Source organism: Lupinus angustifolius, chromosome LG02, assembly GCF_001865875.1.
Source record: "Lupinus angustifolius cultivar Tanjil chromosome LG02, LupAngTanjil_v1.0, whole genome shotgun sequence".
Lineage (NCBI taxonomy): Eukaryota > Viridiplantae > Streptophyta > Magnoliopsida > Fabales > Fabaceae > Lupinus > Lupinus angustifolius.
The window spans coordinates 15,757,629-15,783,768 of record NC_032010.1 but is presented as its reverse complement, the minus strand read 5'-3'; the positions used below and the strand labels follow the sequence as shown (position 1 = coordinate 15,783,768).

Genomic DNA, 26,140 nt, shown 5'->3' with positions numbered 1-26,140 from the left:
GCTTGAGGACAAATAAGATTCTAGGTTTGGGGAGTTGTTAAGTGTCATATTGTGAAGAAAATTCATATAAATTTTAGGCAATTATGGTGTAGTTGTGATGAAATTCATGGACAACTCTAAAGAATCTAGTGTGATTAATCTTGTTTAAGGACCTTACATGTTTTTGTGTCAATTGTAAGAGAATGAGGAGTAGAAAAGATGGAAATTGAAGGAATCTGCCTAAAAGGAGCTCTGGATCCCTAGCCCAAGCGACAATTGCTAATTCAAGGAAAAAACTTAAATCACTGTTTGTCCCTCCCTCAAGCGAGGGGACTGTCACTCAAGCAACAATTCCCACTTTTGGATGTCAAACTTTTTGTGTGTCTCTCGCCCAAGTGAGAGCACCTCGCTCAAGCGAGAAAGACAAGTTCAAAACTCTGATTCTCTCACTCGAGCGAGAGATCTGTCGCTCAAGCTAGAAGATTTTCTAAATGCTGAAATTTGCTATCTCGCTCGAGCGAGAGACCAGTCTGGAACAGATATAGACGATTACAAAAAGCAAAGGGGGGTTTATCCAACCATTTTCCAAGCCTTTTCACACGATTTTAGAGAGAGAAACGCTAGAGAGGAAGAGAGAGGTCGTGGGAACGACTTTAGATCCATAATTTCTTGTATTTCTCATGATCAGAGTGTTGTAAAGGCAAAAATGAGTAGCTAGTTCTTCAGTGTTAGGATTGAAATGTAATCTTCTAACTTTTGTACCCATGGATTTAATTCTTTAATGCATTTTAGTTATTTGATTTTGGGAAGTTTATCAATTGTTTAATGCATGAAATTACTTTGCTACTGAATTCATGATCTTGGATCCAAGTTTAACTGGGAAGTTGAACTTGGTATCGAATCTGAATTATCTTCCTTGTTATATCACTGCTCTAGGAATGGACAGTGATATAGGAATTGATTTTACATTGAACTTAAGGCTAGATAATTGGTTAAATATGCAAGGAATTGATATTTAAGTAATTATCTAAGGATTTTGTACTCAATGAATTGATGCAAATGATTCGAAGAATATGTGCATCAAAATCTATAACTTCACAAGTTATACAAAATTGAATATAAGGATTGCAAAGGAAAAGAAAGATAAACTTCAATCCCAACGCATTTAATTTCATAGTTTAATTTTTACATTATAACAATTATTTTTAAAATCCAAATGATCATAAACACCAAATTTTGTAAATACATATTCAATCTACTTTCTAAAGAATTGATATAAATCCAATATGCTTTCTGAAGATGATATCTCGATATTTACCGGTTATTACTTGAAATTATTTTATAAAAAAGCAAATCACATTAATGAAGAGCACAATGAGTATTTCAAACATGTTTTAGGAAGAGTCTAACATTATATATTGAACTAGTTATGTTCAATTTGTGGTTAATGAACACATCAAAAATATATATATATATATATATATATATATATATATAGATATATTCAAAATACAAATAAGTGAAAAAGGGCATTAAATTTGTTACACACGCGAATATGAAGGTCGGTACATATACTATTTTAAATTGCGAGTATTGAAAATGCCATAGATACATCTTACCTATTATAATCCACAAGGTGGTGATTTTTTTAGTGCAAAAAAGTATACACGGATATTGCATGTGAGTGTGAATACATCTTTTTCATTCCTATTTAATTAATATTTACTCTTCAAAAAATAATTTAAATGAATAATGGTTCATATAATGATTGCGTATAATCCATTTTTTTTAGAATATGTAAAAAATGGGCTATGAGTCCAAGCTGGCCTGCATAAGGCTAAGACTAAAAGTCCATTTATAATTGAGAGGGAGAAGATCTACTTACTTCAAGAATAAGTTAAAAAAATCTATTTCATATCTTAATTATTAATTTAGAAAAAATCATTGATTTAAATTAGTGACTATATTTTAACTATTAGATTTTCTTATTACTAATATATGAATTATGTTTTTTTTAAATCCCAACATGTAAATCCCCTCAGTTAAATTACATCACAAATTCACTGTAAATAGACTTTGGGTTATTGGCAGACCAACTTGATAACATTAAATATATATTTAAATATTAACCATTTTAAACTTTTTAATATATATATATATATATAACTCTTTTTGTTTTATGAATAATGTATTATTAATATTATGTGTACATTTTGTAAATCATATTACCCAGTCAAATGCCCAAAATGAATAAAGGATGAAAAAATGGATAATTTCAATCCTGACCTTGTCAGACGGACCTAAATCTAGTTTTAAAGTAATTTAACTAATCAAGATTAACAATCTTGACTTTAATAAAAACAATATCGGAGAAGTTACCTATGAATTTGTTTACTTGTCATCCCAGTTCATCTTGACAATATGATAAGATTATATTGCAAAGGGGAAAGTGAGAGGAAAGCCTAAAGAGTATAATATACATAAAATAAAGATTTATTCAAAAAAAAATATTTTTTATCTTTATTTTGCATTAGATATATTTAAAAATTAATGCTAATGAAAAATAAATAATGAATGATGTTGTGAAAGTAAAAAACTTTTAGATCAACAACATGACATTGTCTAGTGGTATAAGGTCTAACTATATTCTTAAGATATCAATGGTTTGATTCATGAAAATGATATTTATTAGAAGAATGAGACACAATCCCAAAAAAAATTAGTTTTTTACCTAAAATAAAATAAAAGGTGAGTAAATACTCTTAATAATATAAAAAAATTCTTACGTCCTTAAAGAAAAACATACTTAAAATTAATTTTTTCCACGCTGGTGTTACTAGCATAGCCGAAGGAAAATTTGAAAGTCGTTATTTTCCATAAATGATAAATTATTATTAAACTTGACCACATAATTGAATGATATTAACGGCCATGCAATGGCCACGTTCCACGGCTAAGTATATGAGACGTGTGACATATGAACCATGATGTCGGGTATGGTGCAACTTCACTTTTATTGGTTGGTGTGAACAAAGAAAAAACCACTCTTACATATATCTCTCTTATTGGATTGCCTTTCGGTCATTAATATTTAATCTCTTCTTTTATTGTTTGTTTATTTAATTTCCTTGTTAAATAAATGTTTTATTATTATGAGAAAATTATTGCCCCCAAACAAGCTAAGTTACCTTGAGCTACTCGCAGCCCACCAGCCGTCTCTTTCATTCTTATGAAAATAGGAGTGTGGTTTTTTACCTTGGAAACCAAAACAAAACACTAATTGTTTAGGAATATTCATTGGTGTTTCTCTCAGTTCTTGAAGTCATTTACTCATTTGAACTTTGAAGTTTGAAGTGTTTGTTCCAATTTTAGTCTTATAATATCTTACGGTTTGTGTCACTTCATATGTAATGGGCTTGTGATTTGTCAAAAAAACTTAATGATTAAATTTTGACTTCAATATATTTTTCTGACCAATCCAAGTTTGTGGCACATGGAATAACACAAACGGTAAGACAATATATGTTTACCCATAGACTAAAATTTTGTTGGTTTAGTGATATAATTTACAGACATATTAGTCTTCCTTAGCATTAATTGAAATTCAACATCCCAACCCAGACAAGTAAAACAATAACATTGTTGGTCATTTGTCACGTTGCTTCATAAGATTATAAGAGAAGTTAACAATTAAATGTATGGTCAAAATAAAACTTGAAAGTTATAGTAATGTATGGCTAGAGGTCGTTTTATAAGTTCTTTTACACCATTTTATTATTTTCAACTATTTTATTCGTTATTTTTATTAAATATGTTAACTTGTCAACTTTTTGTTCCTAACTTTTCAACCTTCAATCAATTTTTCAACAAGCTTTACTTTTCATTTTTCACGCTAAAACATGTTGTGCAACTAATTTTCATTTTCAAGTAATTGTGATGCTAAACCTCAAATTGATTGAGCAATTGGTATAGTGATTAAGTAAAATACTCCATATAATAATGATATTAATAGTCAAACCCCAAATTTGTTTGATATGGCAGCTATCTTGATTTTTTTCTATATTTTTATCATCTTTAAAAATATAAATTATTTTTTGGAAGATAAGTTTTTAATGAAATTAAAAAAAAAAATTTAAATTTCCAATATATTTTTTACTTAAACGTTACCCTTACAGAACCCATACATTAAACTATAACAATTTAAATTATGCAAATTAGAAAGAAATATTAACATTTGGTAGAATTTATGCAAAACTATGTACCACAAAAAAAAAGAACGAGTTCATTTTAAAGAAACAATGAGTTTATGTGGTTATATATACCACTGCCAATGGTAGACTTGTTACACTATATTTTTGAAAAAAATATATACTTATTTAAAAGTATTCATTATGCATTTATATCTAATTATATATTTACATTTTTAATAAAAGTATTTAAAATTATTATTATTATTATTATTATATATATATATATTAATCTTTTCGACCTCTCCCTCATAGAATTTCTAGAATTAGATCCGTCTGCGGTAGAAGACCATTAAATTTTTTCTTCCCCTTAACAATAAAACAAGAAGAGAAAAAAAAAATACTATTTTCTTTTTGTTAGGAATTTTTAAGTGTGAGTCATATGAGTAAAATAAAACTATAAATTAAAAATAATGGATAAGTTGAAATGCTTATAAGTAATAAGATTCATAAATCTAATGCAATAAAGTTTTAGGTCGATATAACATCAAATTTCTTTATGCGGTTTTTCGCTTAAGCTCATTTGTTAGATGTCTTATTTATTTGGCCTTCCTTATTCTTGACAAATAATATTATAGCCAAATATTAGTCTGAAACAAACATTCTGGATAATGATTGTTTGTCGATCCATATGTTGGGTCCTTTAGGCTTGTGTATGAATTCTTCTTAATAGTATGTAGGCAAGGTGTCATCTTCCTTTAAAGTAGAATCACAATAGTACAATCATATGAAGAATCTCTTAGAAGGTCCAAACTCTAGTAGGATGTATTAAAAGACAGTGAAAAACATCATTGGATTGGTGTCATCAATTCAATTAGATAGTATAGCCTTGATTAGAGACATAAGTTTCAGAATTGACTTGTGTAGCTTGCCTTATTTCCTCTAGTTGCAGCAATGATATTATCATTAGTTTTATATGTTTTATATACTATTTATTTTGGCTATTACTTAGGCTAGTTTTTCAGTTAGTGGTTATACGTTTTCTATTTATGTCTATGCATTACTTTAGGTTAGTTTTGAGTTAGGTATTTCGGTTAGGATTCCTTTCAATGCTTGTTATTCAAGCTATAACGACTAAAAGATCTTTTGTATAAATAGATTCTAAGTCTCCATTAATCAATATGAGAGAAAATAGGTAATTTAGTTTATGCAACTATAGTTTTATGGTATCAAGAGCAAGTATTCTACCGATGTGCAAATTATCTTCCACAATTAATCAAGAACTAAGATCAACTCAAACTCTTATCTTCACACACATGGAATGCAGATGGAGAATTTGTCCTACCTTCAGCCTGGGCAGGTAATGCAGTACAACTCAGGCTAAAATAATATCCAAAATCCCTATCACCTACACCCTAGAGAAAGTCTAGGGGCAACCCTTGTCACTCCTCCTTTAGATGGCACGAACTATGTATCTTGGAGTAGGGCCATGAAGAGTACACTACGGTCCAAGAGCAAATTTAAATTTGTTAATGGAACTATCAATGAGCCAAAACAGGAAGATGCAGAGTATGACGCATGGGATCGTTGCAACACAATGATCATTTCATAGATTGCAAAGTGCATATCCCCTCAAATTGACAAAGTATCATTTACATAGAAAATGCTTATGAGTTATGGCAAGATTTGAAAGAGAGGTTCTCCAAGGGATATCATTTTAGAATGTCTGATGCTTTTCAAGAATTACACTCCATTAGGCAAGGGGACAAAAGTATCTCAGCTTACTTCACAGATCTAAAGACTATTTGGAAAGAATTGGAGTCATTGAGGGCTATGTCATCATGTTCATGTCAACCAAGACGCAATTGTGACATGGTCAAGATTATGAAGAATTACATAGACAATGAGTATGTTATCTGCTTTTTGAAAGGACTAAATGATCAATTTAGTACGACAAGGGCACAAATCTTATGAATGGAGCCACTTCCCGTGATAAACAAAGTTTTTGCATGGCTTCAGCAACAAGAAAGACAACAAGTTGGGGACAACTCACCAAACCCAAAGGTATTATTCAACAACACTAATAGGAGGGTTCAACCCAACATAAACAATATTAGGTAGCAGCAATGAAGATCCAAACCATCCACTCAAAGAGGAAGTTACACACAAGGAAGAAGCTGAGGGACACGAAGAAGCTACAACAATGCAAGAATAGGTGGTTCAAAGTTATGTACCTTTTGTGGAAGAGATAATCACACAATTGGCACATGCTACTTCACGCATGGATTTCCACCTAACTCACAAGGAAGTAGATCCAGCGAAGAAAGTGGATTGGTAAACAATGTAGTGGCAAATGACCTCACACACCTCAATGGAACCATGGAAAGACAGAAAGATGAAGAAAAGAAAAGGACAAGCTTCAATTTTGGACCTCAACAATATGCACAATTAACCTCATTACTCAAGAGTGTTGGTGAGCCACTAGATGTTAATGAGGTTGATTGCAGTCACAAAGTGTTACTTAAGCATGAGGCATTTTGATGCCAACCACACTAACCAAAACCAGGAAGGACATGATCTTACAAGTATCACTTCCCTTTGGATTTTGGACACATGGGCAACTAATCATGTTTGCCCTGATTTGTCCATGTTTGATTTTTTTCATAGGATCAAACCTATTATTGTGAGCTTACCAAATGGCTCTTATGTTCAGGCAAATTTTGTAGGAATAATCACCTTTTCTGAACACTATATTGCCTGATGTCTTATTCATACCTGGATTTTCTTTTAATATAATCTCTATATATAAGCTCACTGGATCCATGAAATCTAAACTAATCTTTGATGATTTACAACGTGAAATCCAGGAAATGACTACCTTAAGGATGATTGGACATACTAAAGTGAAGAATAGTCTATATGTACTTAAGAAAGTAACCAATAAAAGGATTGCATTGTGTAATAATATGAATACTACTATAGATGTTACTTTCTTTGACTTGTGGCATTTTAGGTTAGGTCATCCATCATCCTCTATAATGAATACCATTTGCAATGATTTTAGCTATGTTCATTTTGATTCAAGTAAAATTTGTGATTACAGTTATATTGGCAAACAAACCAAACTCCCTTTTCCTAGTAGCATGAATAAAAGTATTTGTCGCTTTGACTTGATTCACATGGACATATGGGGTCCAATTTCTAGCACTTCCTTACATGGACAGAGGTACTTTCTTACGATTATAGTAGGCACACTTGGATTTACCTAATGAGATCAAAAGGTGAGGCTAGAATCCCGATGCAACAATTTGTTAGGATGACTCAGACCCAACATGATAAAACAATGAAGATTATAAGGACTGATAATATGATGGAATTTAACTCACCAAGTTTCTTTTATTGAATTAGGGATCATACACCAAACCTCTTATGTTGAGACACCTCAACAAAATTCAGTTGTTGAGAGAAAACAGAGGCACTTGTTGAATTTGACAAGAACTCTTATGTTCTAATCAGGATTTCCTAAAACCTATTGGTCTTATGTTGTGTGTCATGCAGCATACCCGATAAATAGGATTCCTACACCTGTTCTCAAAACAAGTCCCCTTATGAGCTACTAAACAAGTCTAAACTCAATTTGAATGAACTTAGAGTCTTTGGATGTCAATGTTTTGCATCAACTTTGACCTAACACAGAACCAAACTTGATCTCAAGGCTAGGATATTTTTTTTCATAGGACATAAGAGTGGAACAAAGGGGTATGTTATTTTAGATCTTCACACTACAGAAATTTCTATATCAAGGCATGTGATTTTTCATGAACACATGTTTCCTTATCAATCCAAGCAGCAAGTTGAACCTAAAGTGGACAACACCTACAACAATGATTTAGGGATTCTCTTATATCATCAGACCTTTGGCCCTAGACTAATCCATACTAATGAAGAGAATAATTCTCTTGATAGGCAGCCTATGAAATCTAGCTTCTCTAAAAAACAATCAGAGTACAGAAAGCATTACAAAATTGAGAAGATCAAATAGACTAAGACAACCTCTCACCTACCTGCAAGACTTTCATTGCAACCTACACAATACTCACAGTTTGATAAAGCTATATTCAGATCACACCTACACTATGCCCTTAGCGTCACCATTCATAATGATTCTAGGCACTATAACCAGGCCATCAAAGAATCACATTGGATACAAGCAATGTAGGAAGAGTTAAATGCTCTTGAGCTTAACAACACTTGGAGCATTGTAGATCTCCCACCTGATAAGGTTCATTTAAATAATGCATTTTTGCATGATGACCTCAATGGGGATGTGTACATGGATATACCTCAAGGTGTCATTTGCACCGAGCCAAGTAAGGTTTGTAAACTTCATAAGTCACTTTATGGACTAAAGTAGGCTGGTAGGTAGTGGTATACTAAACTGTCAAATTCTTTAAAGGAACTAGGATATACACAATCTAGTCATGATCATTCCTTGTTCACTAAGAATACAAATCAATACTTCACTGCCTTTCTTATATATGTGGATGATTTAGTCTTGTTAGGAAATGATATGCATGAAATGATGTTGGTTAAGCAACATCTTGATAAGAAGTTTAAGATAAAGGACCTAGGTAACTTAAAGTACTTCCTAGGATTAAAAGTAGCCAGGTCCAAATCAGGCATAACCCTTTGTAAGAGAATGTATACACTTGACATCCTTTCTTATACTGGTTTTCTAGCAGCTAAATCAGTGTCAACTCCTATGGTAAAAACCACTAGGTTCCACCAAGATGATACTTCTTCCTTTGAAGATCCTTCTTTATATAGAATATTGGTAGGCAAATTACTTTATTTAACAAATACTAGGCCAAAAATTAGTTTTGTTGTACAACAACTTAGCCAATTTATGACACAACCTACAATTACACATTACAAAGCCTTAACTCGAGTTCTTAGATATATCAAAGGAAGTCCATGCCAAGGGATTTTCTATTCTTCTACATCTCCTCTACAACTAAAGGCATTCAATGACCCAGATTGGGCAGCTTGCATTGATTCAAGGAAATCTATGACAGGATGTTGTGTTTTTTTTTTGGAAATTCATTGATCTCATAGAAGTCCAAGAAGTAGACAATAGTGTCTCATTCATCTTCAGAAGCAGAGTACCATGCATTAGTTACCACCTCATGTGAGATACAATGGCTCACATACCTATTGGAGAATTTCAGAATAGACTACATCAAGCCTACGCTTCTTTGTTGTGACAATGAGTCATCCAGACACATTGCAACAAACTTAGTGTTTCACGAAAGGACAAAGCATATTGATATTGACTGTCACATTGTGAGAAAAAGGCTTCAATCTAAATTGTTTCATCTCCTTCCTATAGCTTCAGCAGATCAGATAACAAACATCCTCACAAAGGCTTTGGATTTGTCACCTGTCAAGTTCTTATTGAGCAAAATGGGAATAGTGAATATTTATTCTACATCTCCACTCTTGTGGGGGCTATTAAAAGAAAGTGAAGAATATCATTGGATTGGTACCATCAAAGTGTAGCCTTGATCGGAGACATGAAGTTTCAGGATTGACTTATGTAGCTTGCCTTATTTCCTCTAGTTGCAGCAGTGATATTATCATTAGTTTTATAGGTTTCATGTACTGTTTATTTTGGCTATTACTTAGGCTAGTTTTTTAGTTAGTGGTTATATATTTTTCTGTTTATGGCTATGCATTACTTTAGGTTAGTTTTGAGATAGGTATTTCGATTAGGATTGCCTTTCAAAGAGGTTGCTTATAATTCAAGTAATAATGGCTAAAAGATCTTTTGTATAAATAGGAGTCTTAGTCTCCTTTTTAATCAATAAGAGAGAAAAGAGGTAATTCAGTTTATGCAGCTATAGTTTTAGGATGAGCTCTTGTTAACACTAAAATATACTCGAAAAAGGTTTTTGCTTAAAAAAAAGAGTGACGATATTAAGGATTCATACTTAAATGGATTGTTAGGAATTGTGACTTATATGGATAAAAAAAGTATGAAATTAAAAAATAATGAATAAATTGATGTCATATAAGTGATAAAACTGATAAACCTTATTTCTTAAGGTTTTAGACCAATATACAATATATCAAGTTTATTTAATCATTTATTACGTCTCTTGTTACTTTAGGATCACTTATTCCTAACACCTTCCTTAATTCTTCCTGTTTTTTATTTCCTTTCTAACTAAAGCAAATATAACATTAGATTGGTGCCAAAACCACATGCAGTTGTCATTAGTCGACACTTAAAAGTAGACCATCATTAATTTCAATCATTTCAGTGCTATTATATGTTAAAGGTGCCGACATTGAAACTTTTTGACACTGTATGCTATATATGTTTTTGATAGATCTAAAATAAGGCAAATAAATATAAATTCCATTTTGTATATTACATGAGATAAATATTAATTATTGTATTAGTTAAGTATCAACTCCCATTTCAATCACGCTCGTATTACATTGAATAGGCGCAAGTCTACACTTGTTTAGTAATATTTATATTTCAAATAAATACAACATATATAGCATAGATCCTAGGAATGCAGCTCAAATGGTTGGAATTTAGGACATTTTGAAGCAAAAAACCTTAACTTATCATTTATATAAGGGTGTGTTTATGTGAGAAATGTGACACAACACAGCATAAGACTTTTTTTTTACTTATTTGATTTTTAAATTAACTTTAATTCTAGACAAAACTACCCAAATAGAATTACACAAAATATATTTTTCTCTTTCATAAACAAAATATTCAACACGCTCACATTATCTAATATTATTAATGCATCAAAGGCTTCTTTAAAGGAATGGATGTGATGTATATATACACACAAAATTGACCAGATAATATTTTATCAAATTTAAATAATATCTTAATAAATTTAAATATACTTCTAGAATCCCTCATGATTATTAATAGATTCCTATAATATCTCCTAAGCATTAACAAAACTAAATCTACTCATATATATTCTATTTATATAACAATTTGAATTTAAATAGAATAACAAACTTTGTTAGCTTGTTTACTATATTAGCTTCCCATTACAGTTGAAGAAAGAAATTGAGGAGTAACAATCTTCTATAGTATTGGAGATACAAGTACTCAAAAAATAAATAGAACAAATATTTTTGTCATTAAAAATAAAAAAAATAAAATATTTATGCGAAGGGAATTTAAAATATTTGTATCTGTCGAATATTTGATAGAATCCTTATTCAAAATTGAGGTGCTGGTGATCGAGATGATTGGACCACTAGCTAGTAGTGTGGGCACTAATTGGGAATGCCAAGAAATAGAAATAGAATGAATTATATGTGATAGTGGCATAGTGTCACTACTACGTAGGTCAGGGATGACTATAAAAAGTTAAAAACAACAATCAACAACTTGGGATTGCATTAAGGATTTTTGTCATTTTCTTTAGACCTTGTGATCTGGGCAATTGATTTGACACTTGCATGTGCATAGCTTTTACATTTTTATATAGTATTAATATATCGTTTTACTCAATTGTCCTAAATAATAAAGTAATTGATCCCAATATTATGGAGACATTCCACCAAATTTATGAGCACTTTAATATTCATTTTCACTATCAACCTTGAAATATTTAGCCTCTAACATTAAAAAAACGATACAATAATCCCCACAAACTTAGCTTTTATGGCAGAACAAATTCTTAAATTACAATAAAAATCTTCCATGAAAGATCCATCTTTAAAGGCCGAAGTACCTTCTCAAGACACAATCCAATAATCTTGTTTTTTTGTACATATCCTATCAGCATTTTTAGACAAAGTAAATCGATTTCCCCTTTTGATCAAACGGTAAGATTTCATATTCTAAATTTTGAAACAAACATGAGTGAGAATGTTTGCTATAGTTTTGGTTTTCATATCATGATGTGTTGCTGGTGATAAAATAATAAAAGAGTTTAATAAAAACTTATACAATTATGATACTATTCATTATTTACATGTATGTATTATTTTTATTTTTGTTTAAGAGTTACTAATAATTAATACATGCATAATGAAAAAAAGATGTGTTATACTTAACATTATAAAAAACATTAATGATATAAATTGTTATTTTTCAATCATTAAGGAGTATTTTTAATTAGAGTTATTTAAATAAATAAAGGAGTGTGTTGTTTGCATGCATGGAGAGAAGTGAAAATTAGGAATATGTTACTGAGGTTTCAACTTATATATTCACCAATCATCTCCCAATCTCAAACAATATTTTATTGAGCAAACCTAAATTCAGATTCTTATGTAGATTGTAGGTGTCTATTAGAGATAAACTAGCAGAAACATAAGAGAATGATAATGTTATCTTCATATATAAATTGGTGAAAGAACATTGCCACTTTCTTGTGTTTCTTCTTAGCTGTGTATGATAGACATCTATAACATAAGAATTCAAATTTAACTTTGTTCAATAAAATGATTCAGCTTGTAAGAGACTATGGAGCATGGATATTTCAATTTATTTGCTTACATTTTTTACTAATTGTGTTTAATTTGTGGCATTGTCAAATTATAATTGGCTAATGAAACTGAAGTTGATATAAAAACTTATGCAGAGACATATTTATATTGAAATGACTAATAAAATATTGACAAAATATGATACATCATATCATATGTGTCTCTACAACTTTTCCTAGTCTGAACAAGGTCTTCTTAATTTAGGGATGACAAAAACCCGTAACCGCGAGTAAACTCATACGGGTATGGGTCACAAACGAGTATCCGCGGATATTATAAACGGGTTTTTAAAATATCTATAGTACATATGGGTGAGTACGAGTATTATGGTACCCATAGGCAGGGTACCGTTATTTATATGATTAATATATTATATTTAATTAAAATAAAAAGTACATTATTCTAACATTCGTTACACTATGTACATTTTTTCTTTTACCTTTTACATATTTTGTTGAGTTTGGTGGTGAAACACCCTACAAATATTATTACATGTGTAGAAACACACATGTTTTACAAAGAAAATATATACTTTTTGTTAAGGAAATGAGAACAAAAAATCACACAAATAGAAAACACCAATAATTTTAGCATAGAAAACCCGTAGGTACCCAGAAATATCCGCGAATACCCGTACGCGAATACCCGTACATGGGTACCCGTACGTGTACGGGCGGGTATGGGTAATGCTCTCCTATTTTGAAACGGGTAGCGGGTAACTACTACCCGTGCCCGTTGCCATCTCTATCTTAATCTTCTTATCTAATAATGTAATTTTTATTTATTTCAAGAGTAAATTACACTGACACCACGTTTTAGCAAAATTACACAAATTACACATCACTTTTTACACTTACACAACCCCTAATTTTTATAGTTTTTTTACATTAACCACCCCTGCATAGAAAATAAGTGTAATCTTTTAAACAAAAATGTAATAAATGTAATTAAGTTAAACAACACATGGTATATTGTGGAGACAAGTCCAAATAATATATGAGTCGATACCTCTTTATTATTTGTGTTTCATTACGATATAATATAAGAGCGATTTAAATAATATATCTTTAGAATTGTTGATGCATTTTGTAACCAAAAATAATAATGATACATTGATTTGTATATTATTTGGATTTTTCTTCACAATATATCATGTTTTGTTAAAATTAATTGCATTTATCATATTTTTATCTAAAAATTATACTTATTTCTTATGCATACGTGATTAGTGTAATAAAGTATGAAAATTAGGAGATTTATGGAGGTGTAAAAAAGTAAATAATAATTTGTGTAATTTCATTAAAACTCGGAAAATTTTAAGACTGATTTTAAATTTGAGTTTCGTAAGATACAAACTATTTTTTGTCTTGGATATCTCAAGGGCTTATACATGTAGGGGTATTATAAAGCAACACGGTATTGAATTATATTAAATTAACTTAAAGATCGCTTTAATCGTAGAAAAAGCATACATGCCAGTTTGTACACATTTATTTGTTCACCAAAAAAACGAATTTTTTAATAGGAGAATTTAAGTAATACATGTATTACTCATATAAAATCCATAGACTTATTCCTTAAATATACATATATTACCCATATAAAATTCTTATTATTTTACTAGTTTAATATTTATACATTAAAAGTGTAAAAGTTTTGTTACACTTTTTATAATCTACTATTAGTTCATCACTAACTCTTAAATAAAGTGAAACATTTAAATTAGATATAATATATTTTTCATGTAAAAAAACTTTAAACTAATATTGCATATATATTAAAATTAAGGGGTTATTCTTTAAAATTATGGTTTATGAGTTTTTAGAGTAATTCATTTAAATTCCATCTTCACATGATTGTGACAAGTTTTAATTGTTTGGTTTATGAAAACCAGACATTTATGTGATTATAAACTTTAAATATTGGACATGAAATTCGAATTCACAATGACTTTTGTGACTATAATTTTCACAAAAAGAAACTAATAATATCTATATATAAAAACCTTTAATTTCATATTTTAAAATTTAAAGTTACTTTTAAAAAATAGAAAATAAAATTCAAAAGTGCATTGAATTGTATATGTATCACATTCAAACAGAAGAATCAAATCTACATAAACTATATTCTTAATACGTAGGAGTGAATTAAGGAGATATGATAATATTATAATGCTTTAGTCTAGAAATTGGATTAACATCCACTTAATTTATTCTTCTTATTATGACTTCTAGTTAATAATAATCTCTACATATGTGCAAACTACCTAAATCATGATTGTACCATTTTCTACAATAAAAATTATATCAATTTTCTTCCTAATGCACCGTGACACCAGTTTTTGGATATAGACTCATTAAGCATATCCAAGACAATGTAAATAAGTAGGGGTTCAATATTGATCTTTGATATAAACTTATAACAATATAAAAGTTTTCTGATACCACATCTTGTATTCTCACACAAGTCTTTACCTCGTCGTGCATATTCTTGATTGTTCAATGTAAGCAATCTAAACTCATTTCTTCTATTGAACTTTTTATTATACATTTTTAGACACTTTATCATACACCTTCTCTAAATTAATGAAAATCATGTGTAAATTCTTTTGATATCTCTTCATCAATAGTGTATCAAATATATAACTTTCATGTCGACTTTCTTGACCTAAAACAAAATTGATTTTCAGTAACATGCAATTTTTATCTTAACCTCCATTCAAGTATCCTCTCTCATAATCCCTAGTATGTACACGGTACTAGTACGTACGATACTAATTTTGAAGTACTCAAGCTTCATAGTTCTACCTCAAAACTAATAGAAACGTTGCTATAATTTTTCGATGAGAACGTGAAAAAAGGATTAATATTGCATAACAAAAAAATGGAAGACCAAAACTGCCCTAAAAAAGCTAGAGGACAAAATTCGCACATGAATGGAATTTAATTGAAGAAAAATGTAGTTATACTAAAATTATCTTATAACCCAACTCAATCTATTATTATTTTATGTCATTCTTCAATAATCACCATAAACAACTTACTTATTTAGCATGCATAATAAGAAATTTATTATAAATGTGATTATAGAACACCAAAATATTAAGATTGATCTCATACTTCTTAGTCAATAATGAAATAGTTTCATCGGTCGGTGGAATGAGCCAAATCCTTCTCAGCGTGACTGTCAAACCGAACTTTTAATTCTTTTAATTCTCCCTCATAACAAGTATCGCTTTTAGGAATAGAATTTTTGATATTTTAATCATCTTAAGAATCTAGCAAAATCTTATACCATTATACCAACCAATGTTATGAAACCCAAACTGGATGTCAAACCGGAAGATGTATCATATTAGGTTTAATCGGTTTAAACGGTTAAATCATTTGGTCTGACCAGGTGATTTCATACATGATTAATACTTTTTATCTATAAATATATAATTATATATAAATGTAAAGTTTTATATTATTAATAAACATGTATAATTACATTGGAGTAACATCTCTTCATATTTTTTTGGACTGGACTAAAACAAAATATTATAGTAGTGCTCCTTTTTTTATTTATTTTTAAGTGAACCATCCGGTTTGCTTCCCGGGTTAATTCAGTCTAATTGAGTTTAACATGGTCGAACTAAAATTTCCCCGGTTCAAAGCGGTTCAACCCTCACAAAGTTAAAATAGTAAACCAAAACCATTTTCAAGTCCGATCACTGATCAGACCGTCCAATATAGTCCGGCCCTCTTAAGACTCATACCAACACATTTTTAATAAATCCTTTTAATCCTCTGTGAACATGTAAAAGCAAATACTAAAATGCTAAGTAACATTTTGTATTTTAAAAAATAGGTTAATAATATGGTTTTTTTGAAAGTAAACTTCTGTACCAGTGTTATTAAACTCGGACCGGTTAATGACTCGGTCAGAGTACTGGGTCAATGAGTCACTGGTCCAACGAGTGGGTCAATGGTTGGACCGGTTAACTCGGTTTACATTAAAATTCTAAAAATTAATGATACTGTATAACAACATTTAATAATTGTATACTCAAAATTTAAAAATATTAGTGTACCTAATTAAACAATCAATAAATAAAATTTTAATACTATAAAATGACACAAGCAAGTTGAAAAAATTATCAAATGATATATAAACTATGCTTTAACTACAACAAAAATGTACAATAAATTTAAAATTTAATTAAACAACAAAGATTTCGTTATAACGTAAGATAACAAGTGACAAAGATAATTACATATAAATTAAAATATTTGACTTTTTCACCTTATCAATTTGGTTATTTTTTTAATTTTGATTGACTTGGCCGGTCCAACCGATCCGATCATCCAAATCATCAGTTTTACGCTTAAACTAACTGAGTTAAACCAATTTTGATACAAAACCGGTTAGATGAGAGACTCAGACCGATTAGATGACCGGTTCACGGTTGAACCGGTCTGACCGGCCGGTTCGAGCCGAGTTTTATAACACTGTTCTGTACACTTATTTTAACTATCATTCTCGGGCTTTGAAATCTGAAACCTACTTAATTAATTCTGCTCGAGAGGGGACTAGGGTTAATAAATTCACTAGATCCCTCCACTGTCTCATGCATAATAATTTTGTGACTATGGAAATTTGTAAATAGTAGTGCAAAAAGAGAAAAATGAATGCAGTTTTATATACTTTCATTTTATGAATCAATACATATATATATATATATATATATATTTAATTATAATTGATTTTTCAAAAAACATTAATCCAATATGGATATTATGATGATTATGTATCAATTTTTATAATGACAATATATAAATATTACATTCTGCAATAAATTCTAATAATCTTGATTATGTAATGATGTCTTATCTCATATAATCTTCACATTCATGAATCCAAAATAATATAATATATATATATATATATATTTATTGGTATTGTCAAGAGTATTTTTATATTTTTTGGTAAGGAAATTATTTTTGGATTCATGACTGTTTTTCTTAACAAATATCGCTCACATGAATTGAACTTTTGATCTTCAGGGATCCGGTAAAGCTTTATATCTCTAAACTAATGTTTTGTTGGTCAATAAAAAATATATTGATACAAAAACTATATACTAAAATTGTATTTCTTTATGGTATATAGAAGCCCATAGATATTCATAGTTGAGGGCCAAGTGAGGAATGTGCGGTTCAACTCCCAAACAGCATTGAAAATAATAGTCCTTCAATTAATTATTACTTTTTCATAAGATCAGTCAATGTTCCAATTGGTTAAAGCTATATTCTTTTTTTAATAATTTTTCGTATGTAAAATTTTCATTCATTTTCACCCATTTCAAAAAATATCTCTCCTTAAACCTCGTCCATGGACGATTTTTTCTCTTTCAACATCACTCTTCACTATTTCAACCTTCACTTTTCATCATTTTTTCCCAAATTTTCATTCTTTCTCTGTTCTCTATGTTGATGTCTCTTTCTCCAAGCTAATTCAGCTTTAACTTAGTTGTTGGGTCTTCTTAATTTGTCGATATAACCAATTTTTCTGCTCTTTCTCTTAGATTCAGGAAATTAGTGTGAGGTACTATTTTTGCTAGATCTTCATTTATCATTCTTCTTCATGGAATTATGAATTCTGGGTCGAAGCATCTGGGTTCTATATTGTACTCTATCTCTCTTAATTAGAGGATACTATATTTTACTTTTGTTCCATTGTGCTTTTAAGGTCGATGTGAATTTCTTCATAGATGGTTTTGTTTACTTTAAGAATGATATAGTTATTGAAGTATTATGGTTTACAATTTACAATTTTGTCATTGTTCTTTTTGTTTCAGATGAAAGCTACTTTGATTTGAGGGTATGCAAACTATATTAAGTGCAAAAGCAGATAGTGAATACTTGAATTCCCGAAAGACATGCTTTCAGCTTTTTTTCATCTGAAATGAAGAACTTGCAGGTTCTTGCACTTTATCTCTCTCTCTCTCTTTTAATTTGATACTTAGTTTGCAACATCCAAAATAGTTTTCCAATTCTATTGATTTTCTGGATCTACTGATGTGGGTATAATCATATTAGGCAGCAATATTAATCATATGAATGCATGTTCTTATTCCTTTTAAAACATGATTGTAGCCAACAACTTGTTGTATGCATGTCTGGCAAGAAGACAAATTTACCCTCAGGACCCTACTAATTTCAGTTAATAAAAGCATATACTTTTCTTGGATTAACTGAACTTCTACCATAAAAATGAAGACATTATTGGGATTTGTTATGTTTGTTCACTCATCTATAAAGTTGAAGAGTTGTGAAGTTTCCAATTAACAGATTCAAGTTTAAAATGAATTTATTATTGTTATTAACTCTACAAATATCTGCTAAGTTCACACTCTTATGCTTTCCACCCATTGTTAGTAGAGTTTATCTATGAGTTTCTTCATGTGTAATAGTATTTTAGTTATGGATGGCCTTCATATGGTTAAAATTGCGGTAGAATGACTTTGTTTGCATGTTGAAGTTGTTCTTAATTTGGTTGTTTGGGGGACAACCATGATGTGATGTGTTGTTTGTGGACCAACAAGGGATTGGTATGATGAGAAAGAAAGAGAATGCTTAGTAAGCATAATGAATTTTACAGTAATACTTGATTGTTTGAAGAAATGGAAGTTTGTTATCTGTCACTGGTGTGGCTAGCATTGTCTAACAAATCAGTTTGGGTGATAGAAGCACTATGAAATCTGAATTCAATTGTCATAGGATTGGACAACAACCTAGATAAAGTTTGGCGTGAAGGTCTACTTTTGTCTTAAAAATGGTGATGTTATTCTCTTCATGAAACTGTGATGGAGGTTAATGAGAGACAAAACTCACCATATCCGTGCTAGCTCAATTTGTCTAATTTTTATAAGACTTTGTTAAGCAAACTACTATTGGACATATATAATGCTCTAAAAGATTAGTCAGCTTTGAGTTTGATGTATTCTATATTGTTAAAGAATATTTCTATGCTTTCTACTTTTGTGGTGATGTAATCTCCCTTGTCTTCTATATCCGTCTCACAACACTTAATGCCGCTTGTGTATATTATAACTAAGCTAAATAAACACTTTATGTATTTGCAGAACACAGACGAATTACAGTCATCAACTCAAGCTTCTAATGAGCCGAAGAGTGAACCACCAAACAATCACACAACGGATGCTCCTACGACCGACTCAGGTTCCGCATCTGCCTCAAGCAACGATAGTAAAAAAGTTTCACGTCAGGATATTGAGCTCGTAAGGATATCTATTGTTTGCGTAAATTTTAACTAGTTTTCTGTAATTTTCTGGTTTTCCTTGCTTTGTTATGTATCTTGTGGATTGAGTTTTCGTAGGGTTAATTTGCAGAAATTATATTTTCTTTTTTGATTAAATATTCAAACAACTTTTGTAGGTCCAAAATTTAATCGAAAGGTGCCTACAATTATATATGAACAAAGATGAAGTGGTTAAAACACTACTAACTCGGGCAAAGATAGATCCTGGATTTACAACTCTAGGTAGGCATCTTGAGGCGTCTGTCATCCCATTTATATACTGCACTCTAATACCAATAGTAGTCTATTGTATACTTTATTCGTAGAAATATTTTGTATGCTTGTGAATTATTTTCATGTTCTATTTAAAGAAAGTGGTTATCTGATCCATGAGCTGGTTATATGAAAATCAAAATAATTTGGTAAGTCGAGCCATATGGCTATTAAAATATGCATTGCCTGCATTTTTATATATTTTCAAAGTGGGTATTCTCATGTGATGCTTTTTGTTGATTTAGTATGGCAGAAGTTGGAAGAAGAGAATGCTAATTTCTTCAGGGCTTACTATATCAGACTAAAATTGAAAAAGCAAATACTTTTATTCAATCATTTGCTTGAGCATCAGTATTATTTGATGAAGTGTCCCATGCCCGCAAAGCTTCCATTGGCTCCAATACAGAATGGAGTCCATCCGATGCCTGGTAAATTCTTACCCTCTTGTCAGTGTGTGTGTGTGAACTCAAATTATCTCAACCTCTTTGTAAAAGTAAAACTTGTTTTGTTTTTTGGGTGTAAACAAAGTACACTGTGAGTTGAGACTTGTGGGATGGCACTTAGTTATTCTCAGTATATGATTATCATTGTCACGGTATGTTCACTTCCTGGCCGACAAGGACCAGACCATGGCTCATGGAAAGTGTCTTAATTGATATGCTCTACCCTTTTATGAGAAAGAATAAATAACAAGATGACCAAAGGTTCTTAAGATTTCTTTTAAACTAGAGACTTGATGACTTCTAATATCAGTGACCTATGTTGAGCACCCAACTAGTATTTATTAAGCTAAATGCAGGATATAACATATTGATCACCAATGGAATCTCCATCCTGTTTAAGAGTACTTAAAGTTTAGTATGGCCAATCATTAGTCTTATAACAAGATTTTTCTTATGATCATGTTGCTGAAAATTTTCTCTACTCAGAATTTTAACAGCTGGAAACCTCATTATTAGTTGTAATATTCTGTAGTATTGTTTTTCTGGAGATTCACGTTCCTCAATTCTTTGATTGAGTGTTTATTTTGACAGATTCTCAGGGATTTGTTTTGCCATAATAACGCTTGTAATTGTTTTTTTGGTGGTGACCTGCTGGTATTGAGTATTATTTATGTACTTTTGTCTTGATTGCTGAATGCCTTTTGCTTTTAGTCTTAGAAGATGGCCTATATTATAGGTGCATAAGTTCACTTCTTCACATATCTTTTTTTCTCTTTTCCCCCATTATTCTTTAACGCCATTTGTTTGCAGTGCAGTCAACAACCTACCTATGGGATACCCAGTGTTACAGCAGCAACCCATGCAAGCAGCAGGTCAGCCTCATATTGACTCCATGGGTTGCGGTATATCAATGGGTCACGATCTGAATTCAATTGTCATAGGATTGGACAACAACCTAGATAAAGTTTGGCGTGAAGGTCTACTTTTGTCTTAAAAATGGTGATGTTATTCTCTTCATGAAACTGTGATGGAGGTTAATGAGAGACAAAACTCACCATATCCGTGCTAGCTCAATTTGTCTAATTTTTATAAGACTTTGTTAAGCAAACTACTATTGGACATATATAATGCTCTAAAAGATTAGTCAGCTTTGAGTTTGATGTATTCTATATTGTTAAAGAATATTTCTATGCTTTCTACTTTTGTGGTGATGTAATCTCCCTTGTCTTCTATATCCGTCTCACAACACTTAATGCCGCTTGTGTATATTATAACTAAGCTAAATAAACACTTTATGTATTTGCAGAACACAGACGAATTACAGTCATCAACTCAAGCTTCTAATGAGCCGAAGAGTGAACCACCAAACAATCACACAACGGATGCTCCTACGACCGACTCAGGTTCCGCATCTGCCTCAAGCAACGATAGTAAAAAAGTTTCACGTCAGGATATTGAGCTCGTAAGGATATCTATTGTTTGCGTAAATTTTAACTAGTTTTCTGTAATTTTCTGGTTTTCCTTGCTTTGTTATGTATCTTGTGGATTGAGTTTTCGTAGGGTTAATTTGCAGAAATTATATTTTCTTTTTTGATTAAATATTCAAACAACTTTTGTAGGTCCAAAATTTAATCGAAAGGTGCCTACAATTATATATGAACAAAGATGAAGTGGTTAAAACACTACTAACTCGGGCAAAGATAGATCCTGGATTTACAACTCTAGGTAGGCATCTTGAGGCGTCTGTCATCCCATTTATATACTGCACTCTAATACCAATAGTAGTCTATTGTATACTTTATTCGTAGAAATATTTTGTATGCTTGTGAATTATTTTCATGTTCTATTTAAAGAAAGTGGTTATCTGATCCATGAGCTGGTTATATGAAAATCAAAATAATTTGGTAAGTCGAGCCATATGGCTATTAAAATATGCATTGCCTGCATTTTTATATATTTTCAAAGTGGGTATTCTCATGTGATGCTTTTTGTTGATTTAGTATGGCAGAAGTTGGAAGAAGAGAATGCTAATTTCTTCAGGGCTTACTATATCAGACTAAAATTGAAAAAGCAAATACTTTTATTCAATCATTTGCTTGAGCATCAGTATTATTTGATGAAGTGTCCCATGCCCGCAAAGCTTCCATTGGCTCCAATACAGAATGGAGTCCATCCGATGCCTGGTAAATTCTTACCCTCTTGTCAGTGTGTGTGTGTGAACTCAAATTATCTCAACCTCTTTGTAAAAGTAAAACTTGTTTTGTTTTTTGGGTGTAAACAAAGTACACTGTGAGTTGAGACTTGTGGGATGGCACTTAGTTATTCTCAGTATATGATTATCATTGTCACGGTATGTTCACTTCCTGGCCGACAAGGACCAGACCATGGCTCATGGAAAGTGTCTTAATTGATATGCTCTACCCTTTTATGAGAAAGAATAAATAACAAGATGACCAAAGGTTCTTAAGATTTCTTTTAAACTAGAGACTTGATGACTTCTAATATCAGTGACCTATGTTGAGCACCCAACTAGTATTTATTAAGCTAAATGCAGGATATAACATATTGATCACCAATGGAATCTCCATCCTGTTTAAGAGTACTTAAAGTTTAGTATGGCCAATCATTAGTCTTATAACAAGATTTTTCTTATGATCATGTTGCTGAAAATTTTCTCTACTCAGAATTTTAACAGCTGGAAACCTCATTATTAGTTGTAATATTCTGTAGTATTGTTTTTCTGGAGATTCACGTTCCTCAATTCTTTGATTGAGTGTTTATTTTGACAGATTCTCAGGGATTTGTTTTGCCATAATAACGCTTGTAATTGTTTTTTTGGTGGTGACCTGCTGGTATTGAGTATTATTTATGTACTTTTGTCTTGATTGCTGAATGCCTTTTGCTTTTAGTCTTAGAAGATGGCCTATATTATAGGTGCATAAGTTCACTTCTTCACATATCTTTTTTTCTCTTTTCCCCCATTATTCTTTAACGCCATTTGTTTGCAGTGCAGTCAACAACCTACCTATGGGATACCCAGTGTTACAGCAGCAACCCATGCAAGCAGCAGGTCAGCCTCATATTGACTCCATGGGTTGCGGTATATCAATGGGTCACGTGGTTAATGGAGTCCCTGCACCTAGCAATTTTCATCCCATTCGGATGAATTCTGGGAATGAGTGAGAACTTGTCTAACTATACACAATTTCTTTATGCTATTCATACAGTGGACAAAATTACAAACAAGATTGTTTATAGATGATCTTGCATAGGGACATTTAAAATGTTTAAATGGGTGTTTCATCAGTGAACTGTTTAGTACTTTGACTGATTGTGTTTCTAACTTATTGTTAAAATGTTCCATGGTCATGTTGGTAGGCATTTTAATCTTTATGTTGTGCTTTACCATACAATATGCAACAAAATATATTTTCCATGTAAAATACATTCTACTTGAACACTTGTTCCCCTTCATCTGTTTCTTCAGTACACTAATTTAATGCCCAGATTGTAGTGACTATCATGAACTTGAACATTAGTTAAATTGTTGGAATATGGAGGACCTTCTTCTGAAATGTTTGGATTGGATTATTTTTGGGGAAATAATCACCTAACAATTGCTTTGTTCACAACTCAAAAGCTCTATCAAGGAAATTTTGATTATAAGCTGTTTTGAACATATGATAAGCTAATCCAAACACACTTTTCTCTCCTTTTAAAGTAATTTGCTTGGTAGAATCTGCTAATGTAGCTGCTTTGTCCTTGTTGAAGTATGATGATGGACTACAGTGCTCCTGATATGGCTCCTGTTATTCCACCAAATAGTGGAATGTCATCCGTGTCAGATATGCCAGTGAGTCCGGCATCAGTAGCATCCAGTGGCCATTTCCCCTTCACTGCATCAGAAATATCAGGAATGGGGGCAGATACATCAGCTCTTGATACAGCATTTACATATGATGTTACAAGTTCAGTCGGGCTACAACTTGCACCAGATAGCGGCAATGGTATTTTCAGATCCCTGGATCAAATTCCGTGGAATTTCAGCCTATCTGATTTAACAGCAGATTTGCCAAACTTAGGAGGTAACATCTTACTCAACTCTGATCCTCTTCAGACATGTAGTTAATGTCAGTTAGATGTCATTTGGAGTGATGTTTGACATGCACAACTTTTATTGAGATTCTGGTTATGTTATATCTCCGATACACCGAAAGTAGTCATTAGATTTGAAATGAAAAGGTTGAAAGTGGAACACCATTATAGGTTTCAAGAAGTGCATGAAATCTCCTTAAAAAAGAAGCAAGGATTAATGGGCATTATTGTGAATATGAAATTATTTTATATTGTTACTAGTTTGAATCCTGAAGGACATGACTCATGACATTTAAGTATCATAAGACATCCATTATTTTGGCACTGACTTTAAGTATTTTTAAGTTTACTATTGATGACTCAAGTGCTATGAATCCCAGGTAAATGGATGAGTAATTGCTTTGAAGATCACTAAATGCAACCAAGGATAGAACTTAAGATTTTATATGTTCACCCATTATGGGTCTTATATTACCTTGTTTTTTGATGATCTTGAATTTCTTGCAGATCTAGGAGCTCTGGAAAACTATCCCGGTTCGCCATTTTTGCCATCTGATTCAGATCTTTTACTTGAATCTCCAGATCAACAGGATATAGGTAATGTTCAATAAGAATATATTTATTATTATCTCTTCAATAATTTATATCTACAATCTATAGAATATTCAATATTATATACTACTACAAAGCCTGATTTAACCAAAATAGCTTCTTTTCATTTCAGTGGATGACTTCTTTGTTAATTTAGAGCCCCCATGCTCCCAATCAGATGAAGAGAAATCTTAAGCGAAGGTGAGGCAAGTGTGTGTTTCACACTAAAATGGTTAGGTTAGGAAAGACTAGGATTAATAAATGTCACCTAACTTATATTACTGTTACCTTAAGTGTAGGCAATGTTATTTATATCATCAGCATGAATATGGAATATTTCCACTGTTGCCTGTAGTTGCAATCTTTTGCATTCTTTTAAGATATATGTTATCAGGATGGAATTGATTTGATGCATTTGGGATATATATTATTATTTGCTTGGATCCTTTTCAGTGCTAAGGTTGATGTGATTTATACAGCAAAGTTTCACATTATATTATTATATATAATGAAGCAATGTTTTATTTCCTTGACTTTCAATGATGCTCAATGACTTGTTATAGCAGCATGGGATGATTATAACTTTATTAACCTAGTCCATGAAAATATGATTTTTGGTTTTAGTCCCTGTCTTTTTGTTGACATCTTAAGTGTTTTATAATTTTGGTTTGAGTCATTGTTGTTAGAGTATCGCATGAGTTGGGCTCATGGCTCCAAAATGGTCTT

General features: G+C 31.2%; 2 protein-coding genes across 4 annotated transcripts; both read left to right on the top strand.

The window, feature by feature from the left end:
* LOC109336754 lies at positions 17,910-21,737 on the top strand. Of its 3 annotated transcripts, none has more exons than XM_019573571.1 (6): positions 17,910-18,296; positions 18,550-18,671; positions 19,837-19,992; positions 20,150-20,255; positions 20,531-20,713; positions 21,539-21,660. In XM_019573571.1, the coding sequence occupies exons 2-6, from the start codon at positions 18,657-18,659 to the stop codon at positions 21,652-21,654; spliced, it is 576 nt and encodes a 191-aa protein (XP_019429116.1). In that variant the 5' UTR covers positions 17,910-18,296; positions 18,550-18,656; the 3' UTR covers positions 21,655-21,660. The 3 variants fall into 3 exon arrangements, with proteins under 3 accessions (XP_019429116.1, XP_019429107.1, XP_019429098.1); XM_019573562.1 differs by having other exon boundaries at positions 17,916-18,368; positions 21,544-21,737; XM_019573553.1 differs by having other exon boundaries at positions 17,917-18,296; positions 21,544-21,737.
* Positions 21,988-25,873, top strand: LOC109336745. Its single transcript, XM_019573543.1, has 7 exons — positions 21,988-22,190; positions 22,348-22,453; positions 22,729-22,911; positions 23,742-23,907; positions 24,500-24,813; positions 25,331-25,420; positions 25,548-25,873. Exons 1-7 carry the CDS (start codon positions 22,023-22,025, stop codon positions 25,607-25,609), a joined length of 1,089 nt encoding a protein of 362 aa, XP_019429088.1. The 5' UTR covers positions 21,988-22,022; the 3' UTR covers positions 25,610-25,873.